General features: G+C 42.0%; 1 protein-coding gene across 4 annotated transcripts in view; it reads left to right on the plus strand.

The window, feature by feature from the left end:
- The window catches only part of Gatad2b (GATA zinc finger domain containing 2B), a 25,447-nt gene extending 7,403 nt beyond the window's left edge, over window positions 1–18,044 (plus strand). Inside the window, exons 3-11 of one of the 4 annotated variants that reach the window (XM_005367235.2) lie at window positions 3,176–3,305; window positions 4,015–4,146; window positions 5,605–5,736; window positions 6,404–6,574; window positions 7,272–7,584; window positions 10,546–10,748; window positions 12,156–12,266; window positions 12,411–12,528; window positions 14,346–18,044. In XM_005367235.2, coding sequence (XP_005367292.1) covers window positions 3,176–3,305; window positions 4,015–4,146; window positions 5,605–5,736; window positions 6,404–6,574; window positions 7,272–7,584; window positions 10,546–10,748; window positions 12,156–12,266; window positions 12,411–12,528; window positions 14,346–14,479 — 1,444 coding nt within the window. In that variant the 3' untranslated portion in view covers window positions 14,480–18,044. Of the gene's footprint in view, window positions 1–3,175; window positions 3,306–4,014; window positions 4,147–5,604; window positions 5,737–6,403; window positions 6,575–7,268; window positions 7,585–10,545; window positions 10,749–12,155; window positions 12,267–12,410; window positions 12,529–14,345 lie in introns of all 4 variants that reach the window. The other 3 variants (XM_026789262.1, XM_026789263.1, XM_005367234.2) reach the window with 3 other exon arrangements.
- The last annotated feature ends 1,995 nt before the right edge of the window (window positions 18,045–20,039 follow it).

Consider the following 20,039-nt stretch of genomic DNA (forward strand, 5'->3'; position numbering starts at 1 on the left):
AAAAAAAAAAAAAAAAAAAAAAAGTTAAAACTAGTATAACTACTGTTCTAAAATGGTAGAGAAACAACTGCTTTTTTTTAAAAAAAAAAAAAAGATTTATTATGTATACAACATTCTGCCTCCATGTATGCCCGCATGCCAGAAGAGGGCACCAGATCTCATTACAGATGGTTGTGAGCCACCATATGGTTGCTGGGAATTGAACTCAGGACACAGACTCTGGAAAAAAACAAAACAAACAAACTGGAATGAAGACTTAACTTAGGCTTTGTCTTATCTATGCCATCTGTCTAATATGTATCTGGATTGTATCTAAGCATAAAGTATTGTTTCTAGTGTAAGTTACTGATGTCACACAGTTCCAACATGTTCGTTTAGGAATATTTCTGCCCATCTTGGTATTAAGCAGTCTCTAAGCAATAGATGGCAATCATTTGTGTAGGAATGATGTTTTACCTTAGAAATAGTCTTAGAGAATATGCTTACCTTCCCAGGACTGGAATTTCATAAAGCTGCTGCTTGGTGACATTGAATACTACTGAATCAAGGAGGGAATTTCCAGACCTCATCATTGCTCACTTATGGTGATCTTTAGTGTGAAAGGGTGAAGGAATGTAGAAGTGACAAGTAAAACATGAACACAAAATTAAATTCAGGCACTTTGTTTAGTTAATTGTTTGGTCTAGAGAACTAAAAGCTCTTTCTCCCTCTAGTGGCATTTTTTTCCTGTAATTCCATATTCTCAGCTTGCTGTCTGACTATGCTCCAGTGCAGCTCATACACATTTACTAGTCCACAAAGTAGTCATTTTCCTTACTTCTCTCCTCCTGTTCTTTTTCTCGGCCAAACTTATTAGTAACTCACATTTACCCTGTGAGTTATCTCAATCATCAGGATACCTTGTTCCTTTAGGTGAAGTCTGGAATGGTGGTGCACTATGCTCGTACTATAACTTAGGAAGCAGAAGCATAGGGTGCTCACTGTAAGTTCAGAGTTAGCTTGAGCCATGAGGGCCAGCAAGATGGTTCACTGGGTAAAAGCACCTATAACCAAGGCTGATGACTGTAATTTGATTTCTAGAACTCCCACAATGGAAGGAGAAAACTGACTCCACAGAGTTGTCCTTTGACCACATCAGTACCCTGGCACATATGTGCACGCATGTACAGACACTAAATTAATTAAAATTAAAAACAAAAAAGGCTTCTTGGGGCTAGAAGTATTACTTGATGGTAGACTATTTCTCTAGCACTCGCATGGTCTGTTCTAGGTTGGATTTCCAGTAACATACAAATGCTTATATGTCCCCAAGGATAAAAAAACCAACAAAGAAACCTTTAGGGTCTTAAAACTAATTATCTATGAGCTTTTAGGTTTTAAGGTCCACATTAAATAAGACCTATAACCACACCAACCTAACCTAGCCCTATATACTCCCAGCTATTTTGTCACAGAAACCTATAGCTGTTCTCGGTGATAGGTGTGCTTAGGTGTCTGTCAGGCATTGAGTTCTATCCCCAGATCTAACCACAAATAAAAGGGGGGGGGAATAACTTCAGCCAGGCACGATGGTACATTGTTGAGATCATAGTACTTGGAAAATATAGGCCAGAATTGGTTTGTTTTGTTTGTTTTATTTTAAGGCAGTGTTTCTCCGTAAAGCTTTAGAGCCTGTCCTGGAACTAGCTCTATAGACCAGGCTGGCCTCAAACTTACAGAGATCTGCCTGCCTCTGCCTACCTAGTGCTAGGATTAAAGGAGTGCGCCACCACCACCTGTCAAGGCAGGGAGATCTTGAAGCCAGTCAGTTATGTGAGATGTCTCACATTTAAAAATTAATGGAGGTGGAAGATACATGTGTTGATTAGATTGTTCAAGATCCTTTATATTTTAGCTGCAGAAATATAAAAACAAAAGTTATCTAATGAGTAGATTTGGAAGTAAGAGAAGTCTATGTGAAGGATTTTAGATGTCAAAGTACTTCCTGGATAGTTTCTTTTTCAGGGAAGATGCTAGCTAGATACTCTGGCTAATGTGCCTTTGGTTAGTCCTTTTCTAAGAGACTGTGTACTTTATAGTTGATACTATTCATTTCTCAAGCCATTATCCACACCTTCTTTTGTGTTTTCTTTATGACTCAACTCTTGACAGGATACATTATCACTTATCAGAACCATGTTATTAGAGTGAGCTATTTCCTTTTTGTTCATCAGTAGATGACTAGATTCTAATGGCTTTGCTCTTTCTCCAGTCCTCTAGATAACTAATAACATAATAGTGACAGTTCAATGATGTGATAATAGGAAAACCAGTTACAATTAAAATATTGAATTAGAGCTGGGCGGTGGTGGCACACGCCTTTAATCCCAGCACTTGGGAGGCAGAGGCAGGTGGATCTCTGTGAGTTCGAGACCAGCCTGGTCTACAAGAGCTAGTTCCAGGACAGGCTCCAAAACCACAGAGAAACCCTGTCTCGAAAAAAAAATTTTATATATATATATGTGTGTGTGTATGTATGTATATATATGTATATACATACATACACACATATATATATATATAGAATTAGAGCACTTCAATTTTTAATTTTGTTTTTAAGACAACGTTCATTATATAGCCCGACTGGCCTTGAGTTCATTATGTATACTAGACTGACCTTAAGTGCTGGGATTAAAGTGTGAGCCACCACACCGAACATCTCAATTTTTTTTTTGAATTATTTTTATGTGTGTGGGTGTTTTGCTTGCATGGATGTCTGTGTACTACGTGTATATAGTACATGGTGGCTGGAAGATCCACTCGGACTGGAGTTACAGACTATTGTGAGCCACCATGTGGGTGCTGGGAATTGAACCTGGGTCTTCTGGAGGAGCTAACTTCCTAGTCAGCTCTCCCCCTTCCATTCCCTAATTTTTAAAGTTCTCATTACTTCATATATTTGTGTGTCTGCATTGCAGGACTGACAGATTGATATTAGAAAAGAATTTTGCTAAGCTTTTGCCCTCTCTTACATCTTGGTGTCTTCTTTATTCTAGGAATTGTCTGTCTTGCTCTTCCTGAATCAGGAAAGACTTAAGTTCCTTTGGATTTCTTTGTTGTAGTAAAGAAATATTTTTACCTTTTTAAAGAACTGTCACTGTTGGAAATACTGTAATCTTTTCCTTTTCTCATCTAGTGAGCCAGACCGAGGAAGGCTAACTCCTTCCCCAGACATAATTGTTTTGTCTGATAATGAGGCTTCCAGTCCCCGGTCCAACTCCCGGATGGAAGAAAGACTCAAAGCAGCCAATTTAGAGATGTTTAAGGTAAAAAAGAAAGGATGTTGGGTTTTTTTTTTTTTCTTCGTCCTCGTCCTCCTCTTCTTTTTTTATTTTTTTTTCTTTCTTTCTTTTTTTTTTCATGTTTTTTACATTCTCTTTAATTCCCTGGTTTGGTTTTGTATTGTTTTTATTTTAATTTACTTTCTGGATCTAAATAACCACCTACTTGATAACTTCTTCATACTGATTCTCCACAGTGTGTCCTTTTGAGAGGTAGCTGTTCAACCAAGCAGAAAAAATAGTTTGCTAAAGCATGTCATATCCAATATTATTCATCTTTTAAAAATGAAAGAGAACTTCGTTGTTTAAGTCATAAAATAAACCATTAGGTATGATGATATCCGTTATACTATCCAGAGTCTCAAAATATGGAGGAATTCTTATTTGTTTATTACATCTATATCAAATATGATTTTTAAAGATTTAGAGGCCATTTTAAAAGAAAATATTGTTCCTTTTTTTGTCAGTCATCTGTTTTGCCAAGAATACACTGATTGACAATAATTTATTTATAGTCCTATAAGTACTTTTTGAGTACTCCTGAATGCTATTCTGAAGGGCTACAAAGATACAATCATATCTTCACTTCTGCTTCTTATAGAAGTTGAACGTTTCAGAAGAGAGATCTAGATCATTTCTTACAGAAAGGGTTTCTGGGTACTTTTGCTGACTTACAGTCTCCGTGTTTCCTTAGGGGAAAGGCATTGAGGAACGGCAGCAGCTTATCAAGCAGCTGAGGGATGAACTACGATTGGAAGAGGCTCGTCTGGTGCTGTTAAAGAAACTGAGACAGAGTCAGCTACAGAAAGAAAATGTGGTCCAAAAGGTAGTATTTTGGGATAAAGAGATAGCTCAGAGGTTAAGAGCACTGACTACTTTTCCAAAGTACTCAGGTTCAATTTCCAGCACCCACATGGCAGCTCACAACTTTCTATAGTTCAGTTCTAGGGGATCTGACACCCTCACATAGACATGCATGCAGGCAGAACACTAATGTACATGCAGTAAAAATAAGTAAGTCATGTTCTTAAGAAAAAGTTTTAAAGAAAAGTTTCTAGAAAGGGGGGGGGAGTCTAATTTGAGGTAGATTCAACTTTGTGGGCCATTCTTTATGGTTCTGGAGGGTTCTGGTTTGTAGTCACTACAAGTACTTTTGTTTGGTGCTTTTGTTTTATTTTAACCTTAGGCATTAATCAAGAAAGACCTTAAGTGGGCATGGTAGTACACGTCTGTTGTGCCAGCACTTGAAAAGTAGAGTTAAAATCAAAAGTTAAATTCATGCTAGGCATGATGGGGTACTCAGGAGGCAGAGGCAGGTGAACTCTGGGTTCAAGGCCAGTCTAATCTATAGAGTGAATCCCAGGAAGTCTGAGCTATACAGAGAAACACTGTCTTCAAGAAGGGAAAAAAAAGGTTGAGGGTGCTGGAGAGATGGCTCAGCAATTAAGAGCACTTACTGTACATATATGACCTGAACTCTCTGCTGGTTCCCAGCACCCACATGGCAGCTTAGAACCAGCTGTTATTGCAGTTTCAAGGAATTTGATACCCTCCTCTGACCTTTTGGTCCTCTAGTGCCACCAGATACACACATGGTACACAGACATAAATGAAGACAAAACAATCATACACAAAAAAATAAAAAATGTTGGGCTGGAGATGTGGCTCAGAGGTTAAGAGCACTGCCTGCTCTTCCAAAGGTCCTGAGTTCAATTCCCAGCAGCCACATGGTGGCTTACAACCATCTGGAATGAGGTCTGGTGCCATTTTCTGGCCTGCAGGCATACACGCAGACAGAATACCGTATACTTAATAAATAAATAAATATTAAAAAAAATAAATAAAATGTTTTTATATAGAGTAGTTGAGATGGCCATATGAGACCCTGTCTGAAGGTGGGGGAGGGGCCAAAGAGAACACCTGGCATAGTAACATGCCTTTAATCCTAGCAATTGGGAGCTAGTGGTGAGTAGATCTCTGTGAATTTGAGGCTAGCCTGGCATACATATTGAGGTCTAGGTCAATCTAGGCTGCATATAACAAGACTGAATCTCAAAACAACAACAAAAATTAAAAAGCCTTAACTTCATTTTTCTCATCGTTCTTCCTTATCAATAAGTTCTTCACATTAGTTCCTTATACGCACAAGGAAATTTTAGAGCCTAGAACTTTACTGAATTTTAAACTGGTTTCTGGGTGGTTTGTTTTGTTGGGGGTGGTTGGGTTTTTTGTTTGTTTGTTTGTTTGTTTGTTTTATGGTCTCATTTTCTGTTTCCCTTCTCAGACTCCAGTTGTACAAAATGCAGCATCTATTGTTCAGCCATCTCCTGCACATGTGGGACAACAAGGCTTATCTAAGCTTCCTTCCCGGCCTGGGGCTCAAGGGATTGAACCTCAGAATTTGAGAACATTACAGGTATGTGACCCATACTGGGATATTACTATTGGACCAGTCTGTCTCTCCTGTCTTTATTTGGGGGCTTTTCTGAAGATTTTTTAAAAAAGATTTATTTATTTATTTTGTTTACGGTGTTCTGGCTGCATGTGTGCAGGCCAGAAGAGGCCTCTGCCTCTGCCTCTTAATTGCTGGGATTAAAGGTGTGCGTCACCACCACCCGGCAAATAAATAAATCTTTAAAAAAAATAATCTTCGGTCTTGAGAGATTGCTCAGAGGTTAAGAGCATTGATTGGTCTTCCAGAGGTCCTGAGTTCAATTCCCAGCACCCACATGGTAGCTCACAACCATCGGTAATGAGATCTGGCGCCCTTTTCTGCCCTGCAGGGATACATGCAGACAAAATACTTAGAATATTGTACACATTATAAATAAATAAATCTTTTAAAAAATTCATCCACATAAAATGAAAATAAGTAAAATTTTATATATACATATATGCATCCATACACATACACATATATATTAAACTAGAGTAATGGTAGATTTATCCTATTGATTGCTGTACAAAATTATCAGATGTGTGTTCCCATGATTCTACTAGCTATTCATTAGAAGCAGTGTTTTCATTTTGCATTTTATGGGTATTATGCTATCTGTGAGTTCTTTTCCTGTTCTTCCCTGTAGGGTCATAGTGTCATCCGTTCAGCAACCAACACTACCCTTCCACACATGTTGATGTCTCAACGTGTTATTGCACCAAATCCAGCCCAGCTTCAGAGTCAACGGGGGCCACCGAAGCCTGGCATTGTACGCACCACAACACCTAACATGAATCCCGCCATCAGTTATCAACCAGTAAGAGCGAGCACTGGTATAGAAATAGAAGAAAATCCTTTATTTGCTTTTCTTATTCAAAGATCCACAGGTTTTAAGTTTTGTCTGAATAGAGAGCATTCCTCAAAATGGATACTTTAAGGGATTATATAGAAATGGTGTTATAAAAAGTAATATGTTGTAGAGCACAGGTAAATTAGCTAAAATGTGCCTTTAGAAAAAGAGAGCTTAGACCGGGCAGTGTTAGCACACACTTCAACCCCAGCACTCTGAAAGCAGAGGTGGGCAGATCTCTGTGAGTTCGAGGCCAGCCTGGTCTACAGAGTGAGTTCCAGGACAGGCTCCAAAGCTACAGAGAAACCCTGTCTCAGAAAGAAAAAAGAGATCTTAACCTAGAGGTGAGAGTGGGATGGAAATGATATAATACAGTACTCGTGTGTGAGATGCTCAAAAATAAATATATGCATGAAAAAGGAGATGAAGGTATGTGATAAAAGCATAGGTACCTGACAGAAAGCACACCCGATCTCTTTTTCAAACAACTTTAGCTTCAAGTGCCATCATTCTGTTTTCTTATGTGCCAGGGTTATCTTTCAGTGATGAGTTGAGTGTTTCCTATTTTGAAGAAACTAAATCGTCCAGATCAGGATTATATAGACAATTGAGAATTAGTCTTCTCATACTTACCAGCCCCCTGTTCCCTGTTCTGTTTCAGCAGTCAAGTTCTTCTGTTCCCTGTCAGCGCACAACATCTTCTGCCATCTATATGAACCTCGCCTCCCATATCCAACCAGGGACTGTGAACCGAGTGTCCTCACCACTTCCTAGCCCCAGTGCCATGAGCGATGCTGCCAACTCACAGGCTGCAGCCAAACTGGCTCTTCGAAAACAGCTGGAAAAGACATTGCTGGAGATACCACCTCCAAAACCTCCTGCTCCCTTGCTTCACTTCCTGCCTAGTGCAGCCAATAGCGAGTTCATCTACATGGTAGGCTTGGAAGAAGTCGTCCAGAGTGTCATTGACAGCCAAGGTAATACGACCTTCTAGTTAAGTCTCTAAGCAAGGGGTTGCTAAGCCTCTGGCAGAGAATTTAGTATCATAGGTAACTGTATCATATAATAACTCCCCTTACAACCTGGTGGTGGTGACCTACATCTTTAATTCCAACATTGAGAGACAGAGGCTAACCTGATTTACAGAGTGAGTTGTAGTATAGCCAGGGCAACACAGAGACACCTTGTCCCACAAAACAGCAACAACAACAACAAAACTGCTCTTAATCCTGGCCTGATATAATCCCACCACTTTGTAGGGAGAGGCAGGAGAATCACTCCAAATCCAAGGCCAACCTGATCTACACAAAAAATAAAGTGACAGCCAGTTTGGGTTACAAACTGAGACCCTGTCTTGAAGTTGTTAAGTTTATTTAGTATTCCTAAGCTGGGTCTAGTGGCACATGCTTTAAGCCCCAACCGTGAGACTGAAGTGGGAGAGTACTGAGAGTTTGAGGCTAGCCTGAGCAACATAGCAAACAAAGAAAATTGGAGGTACATATAGATAACTGTAGTATTCAGGAGACGGAGAGTGGAGGAGTTCAAGTTTGATGCCACACAGAGTTACATAATGAGACCTTGTCTCTAAGTAAATTAAATCTGATCCATTATTACTGCCAGAGTCTCTCCCATCACTTATACGAGCTGTTGGGGGTGCAGTATCTCAAAAAAGGAGGCTAAGGAAATGACTCAGTGACTCAGAGCACCGGCTGCTCCTTCTGGGAACCTGGGTTCAGTTCCCAGCATACATATGGTGGCTCACCACCATTCCTAACTCAGATCTTTTGGCATGGCACCAAGCACACTTGGTTAACAGACATACATGCAGGCAAAATCCCATACACATGAAATAAGTCTTAAAAGCCAAAGTAGAGTCTAGAGATGTAATTCACTTGGTAAAATACTTGTTTATCCTGGAAGGTAGAGATAAGAAGTCCAGGAACATCCTCAGATACACATTCAATTTTTAGATATCCCTGTAATACATAGAATCCTATCCCCCGTCCAAAATGGGGGAAGGGTAATGTATGTTTCGTTATTTGTTTTCTTCAATATAGTGTTTCTTTTTAAAGAGAGTTTGTTTGTTCTGGCTCACATTTTGGGAGTATAATCAATCCATCATAGTTGGTAAATCAAAGGCATCAGGAGCTTGAAGCAATTGGTCACCTCACATCCACAGTCAGGAAACAGAATGATGAATACATCTTGTTTAGTTCCCTTTTGTTTTGTTTTGTTGAAACAGTGTCTCACTATATATAATCCTGGTTAGTCTGAACTATATGTAGATCAAACTGGCCTTGAACTCACATGGGATCTACCCTACCTTGACCTCTGGAGGCACATACCACTGTGCCTGCTCTTTAGATGAATAGAGTTTCTATGTTTTGTGACCTCGTACTGAATTATTATATTCAGTCCCTGTCCTTTTAATGCTTCTGCTGGAAAAACTGTATATACTAATATAAATAAATAACCAAGCGTCATCACATGAAAATTGCAACCCGGTATTGAACCAGACATTCATACCATGCAGTGTGATGCTAACAGGCATTAATAAGCTTAAATTTCCAAATAGTATCTGAAAGTCCCTAGGGGACTGACTAACATTAGCTGTGAACAGATCAGAGTGCTTTAATTCAGCCAGGTAAGGTGGCTTATGCCTGTAATTACATTTAGAATACTGATGGAAAGAGTGTTGTCATGAGTTCTAGGCCAGTCTGAGCTACAATGTAAAGGTTTGTCTCAAAAAGTCTGCACAGAGTAACTATTTAGACCCTGATAAATGGGTGTTGTAAATATGTATATATGTAAAGGGAAAGTTCAGTATAAAGTGAAGAAACAAAGAAGAAAAAAGAAAAGAAAAAGAAACAGAAAGCAACCAAGCAGTGGTGGTGCATACCTGTAATGGGAGGCAGAGGCAGGCAGATCTCTTGAGTTCAAAGCTAGCCTGGTCTATAGCGGAAATTCTAGAATGGCCAGGAATACAAAGACAAACCCTGTCTCGGGAAAAAAATAAAATAAAAACAAAGCATTGGTTAAGTGGAGCCCTTTGATTCTGAATTTATTATGAGGTTTTTGTAACAGGATTACACAATATAGCCAGGTAGGGTTCAGCCTTATTCTGTAGCCCAGCCTTACCTCAAGCTTAAGAGCCTCCTTCACTAGCCTCCCAAGTGTTCTGATTACCAAGTCAAAATATTTATTAAATAGCATTTAGAAAAAAGTAAGGCTTGGTGTAGTAGTGCATGCTTTTAATCCCAGCACCAGGGAGGCAGAGGAAGGCAAGTCTTATGAGTTGAGGCTAGCCTGGTCTACATTCTGAGTTTCAGGACAGCCTGACCCACATAGTGAGCTGCTGTCTCAAAACAAGACAGTAAATAAGTTTAAGGTTCTTTATTTAATTTTGATGAGTGTTTTTCCTGCAAATATGTATGTTTACCACATGTTTGCCTGGTACCCTCACTTCAGAAGAGTGCATCAGAGTCTCTGAACTGGAGTTACAGGTGCTTTTGAGCCACTGTATGGGTGCAGGGAGTGGAACTCCAGTCCTCTGTAAGGGCAACAAAGTGCTTTTAACTGTTGAACTCCAGTTCCCTAAATTGGTTTGGTTTGTTTGTTTTTGTATAGTTTCTTGTTGTTTTGTTGGTGTTGGTGTGGGGTGGGAGAACAGGGTGGAGGGTGCCAACGAATGCATTGGGAGGCCACAGACAGCTTTGTGAGATCGTTTCTTTCCTTCCACCTTTACATGGGTTTCAAAGATGGAACGTAGTTCCTTTAGGATTGCCCATGAAACACTTTCATGCTCTGAGCCCTCCCACTGACCCTGCTGTATAGTCTCTGAGATAACAGAACTGACTTGTAGGGAAGATACTTAAATGAAGAGAAACAGAAGAGTGGGAGATGTGACTCCATTAATTATTCTTTTTATTGGTATCTAGGCAAAAACTGTGCCTCACTTCTGAGGGTTGAACCCTTTGTATGTGCCCAGTGCCGTACAGATTTCACCCCTCACTGGAAGCAAGAAAAGAATGGGAAGATCCTCTGTGAGCAGTGTATGACTTCAAACCAGAAAAAGGCTCTAAAAGCTGAACACACTAACCGGCTGAAAAATGCTTTTGTTAAAGCTCTACAGCAAGAACAGGTGAGAATTCCGGCTCCTACTCCACAGTCATCTCAACGGGTTTGGTTTTCCCAGAGGTTGTTGCTTGTAGTTTGGGGGGATTAACCATGTGGTTGCCATAGACCTCTGGGTCTGGAAACCTAGGTTTATTTAAAAAATAAAGCAAAGTGTGGTCTCAAATATCTTTAATCCCAGCATTCAGGAGGCAGAAACAAGTGCATCTCTGTGAGTTCAAGGCCAGACTAATCTAACATGCTTTTTTTCTGAGACAGGGTTTCTCTGTGGCTTTGGAGCCTGTCCTGGAACTAGCTCTGTAGACCAGGCTGGTCTTGAACTCACAGAGATCCGCCTGTCTCTGCCTCCCGAGTGCTGGGATTAAAGGCGTGCGCCACCACCGCCTGGCTCAGACTAATCTATAGTGCAAATTCTGGGACAGCCAAGCTATACAAAGAAACCCTATGTGTGTGTATGTGTGAGGTCAGGGGGAGGATTCAAGAAACAGCAGTAACAACAACAACAAAAAATATCAACACCTTTTCTTCTCAAGTATGGTGACACATGCCTTTAGTCCCAGCACTCTGAAAGCTTGAAATTTGACTTTTCCATAGCTCTGAAGAAAGTCTCACCGTTAGCTCTGAATAGCCTAGAACTTGTGTTCCTCCCATCTGCCTCTTGAGAGCTGGGATTACTAGCACCCATCACAACATCCAGGCTCTCTATTCTCCACTTGATTTTCTTGTCAAAGAAATGGAATTTGCTGCATACTTTGATGTCCGCCATCTGTGGTTAAATGGCAAAGGAAAGGATAGGTAGATGATCAGGTGGTCCGGTGAAGACCAGTCAGTGGTGACAGAAGCGTGTGAGCATTCATAGATAACAGTTATAGGATTAGTTTCTCCAAAGGGCAGGGTGAGTTATGATGCTCAGATCCTTGTATCTGTCCCATTTCCCACTCTGTTAACCATCACAGTCCCTTAGGTAACGTCATGAGCCTTGTGGAAAATAGGAATCAAAACTAAGATTTCTACTTTAATGGAAGAGCACTTGCTTCCACATCTAAGGCTCTGGTTTCAATCTCCAGCACTGCATGGTAGTTACATGCAGATATAAATGTATGAATGAATCTCTTTAAAAAATTACAGAGATAAATAGGACCTCAATGATTCATTAGCTTTAATTACATTACCATCCATTGTCCTCCAGTTAACCTCATGAAAGCCAGTATTCTGGAGAGAAGGGAATGCTTTTAATCAATAAGACATGTTGGCTGCTTGTACCTGGAGATCTCAGTGTAACCATCTCACCATACTTTTTGCCTTTTCCGAATCATTGTAACTAACTGGCGTCGTTACAGAAATAAGACCCTTGGTTTTCTAGTTAGAAAATTAGGTGCTGTCTTGTTCAATCTCATCTAATAACTCCCAATAGGAAATTGAACAGCGATTACAGCAGCAGGCAGCACTCTCCCCTACTACAGCTCCAGCTGTATCCAGTGTCAGTAAACAGGAGACCATCATGAGACATCATACACTTCGGCAGGTGAGGACCTTCTCCCCAACCCTGCTTTCTCTTGGGGGCTGTACTTCTGCATGAAATGGTTCTGTTCTCTTTTACTCCTGTGCTTTTGTCTTCTACTTGAACTTCTGTAATGGTAAGGTTTCATCAATTGTCCCCTTGTTTCAGGCTCCACAGCCCCAGAGCAGCCTCCAGCGTGGTATTCCCACATCTGCCCGATCCATGCTTTCAAATTTTGCACAGGCACCCCAGTTGTCTGTGCCAGGTGGCCTCCTTGGTATGCCAGGTAAGATGGATTAATTTCAAAACTTACCTCAGAGTTGACTAGTCTCTGCTTTAAGGTTCATGTATAGCTCAGGTTGACTCTGAGCTTGCTGTGTAACCAAGGCTGCTACTCTGTGAACTCCTCCATCACAAGTGCTGAAATACAGGTGTGTACCTCTAGCTTTAGTGCACAGTTCTGTGTACATAGGTGCGTGTATAGAGGTTAGAAGTCAGTCCTGAGTGTCATTCCTCAGGCACTGTCTACTTGTTTTTTGAGATAGGGTCCTTTACTGGCCTCCAGCTGATGAAGTAGGTTGGCTGGCCAAAAACTTCAGAGATCTAGCTCCCATTGCTAGGATTGAGAGCATACACCACCAAAACCCAGCTTTTTTCTGTGGCTGCTGGGGAATCAAGTTCAGGTCCTCAAATGTGCATGGCAGGCACTTTGCTGCCTGAGCTTTCTGTCTAGTGCACAATTCTTTTCTTTCGTTAGTGTATATGAATATTTTACCTGCGTGTATGTCTGTATACCACTTGCATACCTGGTACTCATAGAGACCATAGTAGGGTGTCTTGATCACCCAGACGTATAGTTAACATACAGTTGTGACCCATCATGTGGGTACTGGGAGTCAAACATTGGTCCTCTGAAAAAGCAACCAGTGCTCTTAAATTGCTGAGCCTTCTCTAGCCCCTATGCACAAATTTTTAGCAGCCCCTTTAGGCCCATTGTTCCTTTGCTTTCTATTTTCTCTTCAGGACATTATAACTATGCTTATTATTCTGCACATGAATTTTTACTAAGTCTTACATGTGCACTAGTACTCTGGTGAAAACAGCAGGGTCCCCACCATTATAAATTGAATTCTGATGTGCTTTTGTTGGACATGTGAGTTTTTATTTCTGTTGGCTAAAACAGCAGGGTCTGCTGTCTAGTATGAATGATCTAGGATTCTTTTTCACACTCAGTGGTTCCCAAATTAGAGCAGATTGTTTGTTTGTATGTTTCTCTTCCTTTCTTTTTTTTTTAATATATATATATATATATATTTATTTATTTATTTGTTTGTTTATTTATTTATTTATTTATTTATTCGAGACAGGGTTTCTCTGTAGCTTTGGAGCCTGTCCTGGAACTAGCTCTTGCAGACCAGGCTGGCCTCGAACTCACAAAGATCCGCCTGTCTCTGCCTCCCTAGTGCTGGGATTAAAGGCGTGCGCCACCACCGCCCGGCTTTTTTTAATATTTATTTATTTATTATGTATACAATATATGCCTGCAGGCCAGAAGAGGGCACCAGACCTCATTACATACGGTTGTGAGCCACCATGTGGTTGCTGGGAATTGAACTCAGGACCTTTGGAATAGCAAGCAATGTTCTTAACCACTGAACCATCTCTCCAGCCCCTCCTCTTCCTTTCAATCATTTTTCTCTTACCGCTGTTTAACCTCATTCTTCTATACTGTATTGTAAAGACTGTTCATTATTCCTGGTAGGGCTGACCTTTTTTGGTTTTTGAGACAGGGTTTCTCTGTATAACAGTTCTGGCTGGCCTGGAACTCGCTTTGTAGCCCAGGCTGGCCTCGAACTCACAGAGATCCACCAGTCTTCATCCTAAGTGCTGGGACTAAGGTGTGCCACCACTGCGCAGTTAGGGCTGACATGTCTGAAGGAGCTCTTTCTCTGAAGCTTGGGAGTAAGAGTGTAGCTGCTGCTGAAACGAAGCTAGCTCAGGCTAGACAAGTACAGGCAATTGCATGTTTCCTCGCAATCTCCTCCTGTGCAGTGCCATTTCTTTTCTTAATACCTGTCCTCTTCTTTTGTCTTCCGAATCTAGGTGTCAACATTGCATATTTGAACACTGGCATCGGAGGACATAAAGCCCCCAGTTTGGCAGACCGGCAGCGTGAATACCTTTTAGACATGATCCCTCCCCGGTCTATATCTCAGTCCATCAGTGGACAGAAATAACGCCTGTCCACTTGTGCTACCCATCCTTGAACCCTTTGCCCATTTCTCCTATTGCCCCCCAACTTCCGTCGCATGCAGTGCCTGTACTGGTGCCTACCATACACGGAAAGCAAAACCGAAAAAACAGAAGACAAAAATAGACATCAACAAGAAAATACACGTCCCGCCCTGCCACCTCCCCTTTATTTCACACTGCTGCGATCTATCCTCCTGCTGCTCTGTCTTCTCTCTTCGATTTCCTTTGCCGGTGAGGTGGATCTTTACCTCTGATAGAGGTCTGAATGAGGTCCTGGGGAGAATCTAAGTCCTTTGATGTGTGTTTCTAAAGTTTGTTTATGCTATAATTATTATCATTTTTAATTATATTGTGTGTCTTCCCTTTGTTCTGTGGACGGTTAACACCCCCATCTTCTGTTTTCTTTCCTTCCCTACCTCCATTCTGCTATTTATCCCTCTTTAAAAAAAAACAAAAACAAATGATATACAGTTCAGTGACCACATGCAGAGTGCAATGGATCCTCAGCTGCCCTGTGGGACATAACTGAGAGTGTTAGGGACACTCAACCTGAGTTGTGGAATAGGTGTCATCATCATACAAGTAGGACTAGCATCCCAGCTATGGTTGGTCAGGGTCTGGACAGTGTGAGAGGCTCTTTAAGAATAAGGAAAAGAGCTTGGAGGGAGAAGCTTAAAACAAAAAACTACGTGTAGGGAGATTGGGGGAAGAGATGTGACATAAATTAATAGTGTCCCAAAGAGGACTGTGACCGGGCCCTGGCCTTTCGTTGCTGGGGAATAAGATGATCTTCTGACCCCAGTGAGGATACAGAAGTCTGTTCCAGGCCAACCATCCCAAGATTGTTCATTTTATTTTCTTTGTAAAAATTGTCTCCCATCACATCTTCCTACCCTCTTAACAAATGTTAATCTTCCTTCTAACTATAGTCCCAGAGGAGTGGCTGCTTCCAGCTGCAGGTGGCTGGCTGTCCTAGAAGTTGGAATAGGTGTAAGTGAATCACGTGACAGGAGAGGTTTCTCCCAGCAGTCAAGATCCTTGCATTTTTCTATCCCTTTGCCCTCTTGAATGCTGAGAGATATGGCTGTAGCCCCTAATCAGGTTGGTGTCCTGTCCCGCCTTTGCTATGCTGACTATAGATCCAACTCCTCAGAGCCAAGCAACTTTTGTCAAACCAGCTTTGGACCTCAGCTATACAAGTATTGTCTTCCCCAAGCTCCTTTCCCCAAAATTTTAATAATTTTGCTGTTTTTTTTTTCTTAGGCGCTACTAATGTAGAGAATGAATTGAATTGTGCAATGTTGCTGTTGTGGGGTTAGGGAGGTTAGCATCCTGTTTGCCCACACTGTGGCAAGGAGGTGGGAACCAAGCTGTTGTGAGGTAAGGGAAGCCTGAAAATGAAGGGTTTCTGTTCTCCTCAGAGTGTGTGTGCGCACCTGCCTCTACAGCGCTAGATGCCGCCAGAGTGTACTGGGGACGCTCTGAGCAGGTGTATGAGGAGTTGTGTGATATTTTGCCCTTGATAGCCACCTGAGGAGATTCCCTCATTTTTATTTTTAAAAACTAAATAATTTTTTTAAAGAAGGCACTTTTAAAGTTATTCACATACAAACTGCACACCTTTCCCATAAAATTTGGGGGTAGGGTGGAAAAGGAAGCTGAAGTCAAGCTCAGTTCCCCTACTCTGGTCTTTTCACAATACTCCAGTGCCACTGTGGGTGATTATACTGGCCCTACGGGCCTTCCTGGCTTTTCCTTTCCTTCAGATTCATTGAGCACTTAAAGGAGCGGAGACACAGATGTGTCTGGGCTCCCCAGTGGGGAAGTGACCTGGAAGCTAGATGCTAGTAACAAGTAGTTTGAGCAGGTCATTTCAAGTATTTTTCTGGGGAATGTGGTGCCCCTGACTGTAAGTGGTGGGGAGGGAGGGGGGGCTAATGGAGCTGGGTCTGGGATTATTTTAAAATTATATACATATATATATATAATAAAGATATATTCTTACATCTTTTCTTTGCCCTCTGTGCTTTGAAAGCACTGGATAAATTGACCTTGTTTTTCTCTTCCACAAAATGGGAAGTTTTTTTTCCTCCACTTTTTAAATGTTTTTCTTAGCAGTCATCTTGCCTGTGGCATGTCTGTCTAACCTCTCCTACCCCGTGATGAAGTGCCATTTCTGTTAAGTCTCCCTGACCCCCAGCTCAGAGGTGCTCATAGGTACAAGGTGCCCAAGTTTGTCAGTTGAGATGAAAAGGAACAGAGAGTGTGCAATACTGTCTGGCTGGGCCGTCCCTGCCCGAGCTAGGCTCTCCCTGGGAGCCAGGCCACTTTGAGTAGGGTTTGGAAGTAAGATTATAGAAATGGGGAATGGTGGGGAAGGAAAGCCCATATAATACAGTGCCTGTTTAGGTGCTGAGGCCATAGGGGAGAGGGGAGAGTCTTCCCTGTTTTTATCCCTTCAGGGTCAGTTAAACAGAAGCTGCTTATTGACTAGTATAGCTCTGCGGCCCTTTGCTCAGTTGCTGAGGTTTGATTTCTCCTCTTTTTCCCCCATCTTCATGTCCTTCCCAGGAACTAGTGAGAGGGGTGAGATCTTTCTTAATCATGGTAAAGTGTTAGCCTCCATCTCCTCCCTTAATCCTGCCCCTGTCCCCTTTCTTAAGCCTCTACATTTTACAGCGTTGATTGCCTTGTGTCCTTCCAACCCTTTTTTTAAACTCTCACCCTCAGGCTGCGGGCCTTTAGATACTAACCCACATGCCCAAAGGATAGGAAGAAAGGCCCTGAGTTCAGCTGTCCTTTACCATTGGACTTTGGCTCCCAGGTGTCAGTAGAGTGAGGATCCAACCAGTACACTCTGGCTTCCTCTAGACCCTGAAGCACTAAAAACAGTCACTCATCACAGTGTCTTACTCTGTAGAAACCTGGAAAGGGTGGATTAGTGGCAAGGCTGGGGTAAAATTAGGAGACAGAGGTCCTTATTTGTCAGTTTATTTTGTCACTGACCGTAGCATCTGAACTCCCTCCATCGCTGAATAAGTATTTTTCCTGCATTTTGGGATATATGTATGGTAGACATTTCTTTTTAAAGACACCAAGATAAATGTTTTCCTGCCTTGGTTACCTTTCCTCGCCCCTTTAAAAGGAATTAGCTATAGAACTGCTTTGTAAAGATGCTTCGTGATATTTTACTTTTGTTCCTTTCCCTAAGCCATTCCCATTCCTCCCTTTTTTCTAGAAGGCATAACCCTTCTCTCCACAGCCCCTTCCCCAACTCATCCTAGGTTCCCTTCCTTTTCATCAAGATCTTCATTAGCTTATGATATTTGCTGCCGAGATGTTATAACAAGGACTCATTCGTGTATATAAGCTATTTCTTGATCCATTTAAAAGGAATTGTACATTGTGTAGAAAAAAAAAACTGAAAAAGAGAAAAAAAAAAGCCCTAGCCATGGATATTGTGAAACTGTGTTATGTCATTTTGTAATGTGCCCGTTTGTGTATGATCCGTGCAAAAGGGTTTCTGGGGAAGGGGAGGGTGTAGGGAGTCAGGGCTGTGGAGGGTGGGGAGAGGAGTGGGCCGGGCCCAGCACACTGAGACTGGCAGCTGCTCCAACCCCATCCCTCCTTAAAGATGCCACCTCCCCCACCACCCGCCCCTAATTTGTGCCTTGCCCTCCCCACCCTGGAGTAATCCCTCCAGGTCACCAGCACTGCCTTGGCAGAGCCCACTCCCTACCCTAACCTGCCCACTCTTCCTACCCCCAGCATTAGGTTGATATTGTGGGGAAGTGCTGGAGGTTGGGAGGTAGCCGAGGAATGGGGCAGTTCCTGGGGGCATCGAAACCAAGTATTATTATGAATTGTAATTGTATTTGCACTGTTTTCCCCCCTCTGATTGCATCAGCATATATACAATATACCTATATAACAAAATCCAGTGTCAAAGCTTTCTTATGCAAGGGATTTCCCCCAACCTTCAGAAAAAGAACCTCATGGACCTCTGAAAGGGTGGATTGTCAAGAGATAGGAGGAAGGAAGGGTTTTAGGCATCCTAAGGAAGTTACCTACACCATTCCAGGTTGTGTGCATTGAGGTGAGGCTTGCTCCAGGGCCAGGATTGTAGAAAATAAGAATCCAAGACACACGAAAGCACGGTGTGGATGCCTGGAACCTATAGACTTGCTGTGTGATCTTTGGTGGAGCTCAGTGCCTTCAGCCTGTGATGTGAGGGAGGAAACCACTGGCCTCCACACTTAAGATCCCACAGTTCTCTTCCCACCTGCCCAAAACCAAAAAGCGCCTGAGGTGAGGGAAGTACTGGACTACAAGACAAGGGAGGAACTGAAAGGGACTTGTTGGTCTGCTGTTGGCAGTGTCTTTGGAAAGTTGCCAGTCCTGCTTCAGTATTGATGTAGGGAGAGGTGGCAGTATGTGTAGGCTATTAAACCAGTGACATCTTGGTCCTTGTGTTCTAGCCGTGTCACGACAGGGACCAGGCTCCAAGCCTCACCTTGTACTCAGAATCCTTAAGAATGGTTAACCAGTGAATGCCCACCAGGTTGGTAGCCAAGTTACTGTCTTTGTGAGCTATAGGTGTGGAATTTACCTCATCTTGGTGACAAGGAGAGCTCAGATGTGGCCCACATCTTTCCTTCCCTCAGATCTCGTCTGAGCCCCCACAGGCAACTGTTGACAGTTCGTCTCCTTCAGAGGCCCAGTTTATTCCTCATTTCCTGGGCTGAGTGTTTCTACTCTCTTAAGTTATTGATTCTGACGCCTGGAGAGAGCATAGGTTGATGGGTGAGGCCTTGGTGAAGGTGGAGGATAGATTGGGGTGGGTGGCGGGGAGCAGGGAGGTGGGGTGGGCAATGGCCTTCCCTGAATAGGGGTGGGTGGGAGGGGAACAAGACCCTTTTGCACAACTCTCTTTAAGTTTCCTTTTTTTCTTTCTTTTTTAAAAATAACTCATTCTAATTTTCTGCATTGTGTTTGGGAAATAAAATGGAAAAACTAAGACCAATAGGAACTGGTTTTCAAAAGGTAAATACACTCCCATCTGTTTCAGAGACTGCTGAGAATTTCAGCAGTGAAGATTCAAATAATAAGCTAATTTTTGGAGAAAGGATAAAAGAAAAAACTTTGTAATATTTATCACTTGCAAGCTATGTTTAATAAAGAAAGGAATGGTTTCTAAGCTTTCCTGTTGCTTGTGCTTTAGTGGTGGCCGTGGTGGGAAAGGGAGTGGTTTGGTGAGAGAATCTGAGGAGTATTGATGGATCTGATGACATAGTTTCAGGGAATCAGACTTTCCCTGCCTGCCCCACCCGCACAGACTTGTACTAGTCTAGTGTAATTATTGGTAGCTGGTTTCTCTAGACAGTGATATCAGCATCAGAGAGTCACACCAAACCTTAACATTGGGAATGCGTCACCCTCAAAAAGGCCTAGAATTGGTCTCTCAACACAAAGCATCAGTCATTCTGTGTTTTCAATATTTAATTGTATTTGGTGTAAGGGTACCAGATCCCCTAGAATTGGAGT

The sequence above is a fragment of the Microtus ochrogaster genome, unplaced genomic scaffold (assembly GCF_000317375.1).
Source record: "Microtus ochrogaster isolate Prairie Vole_2 unplaced genomic scaffold, MicOch1.0 UNK16, whole genome shotgun sequence".
Lineage (NCBI taxonomy): Eukaryota > Metazoa > Chordata > Mammalia > Rodentia > Cricetidae > Microtus > Microtus ochrogaster.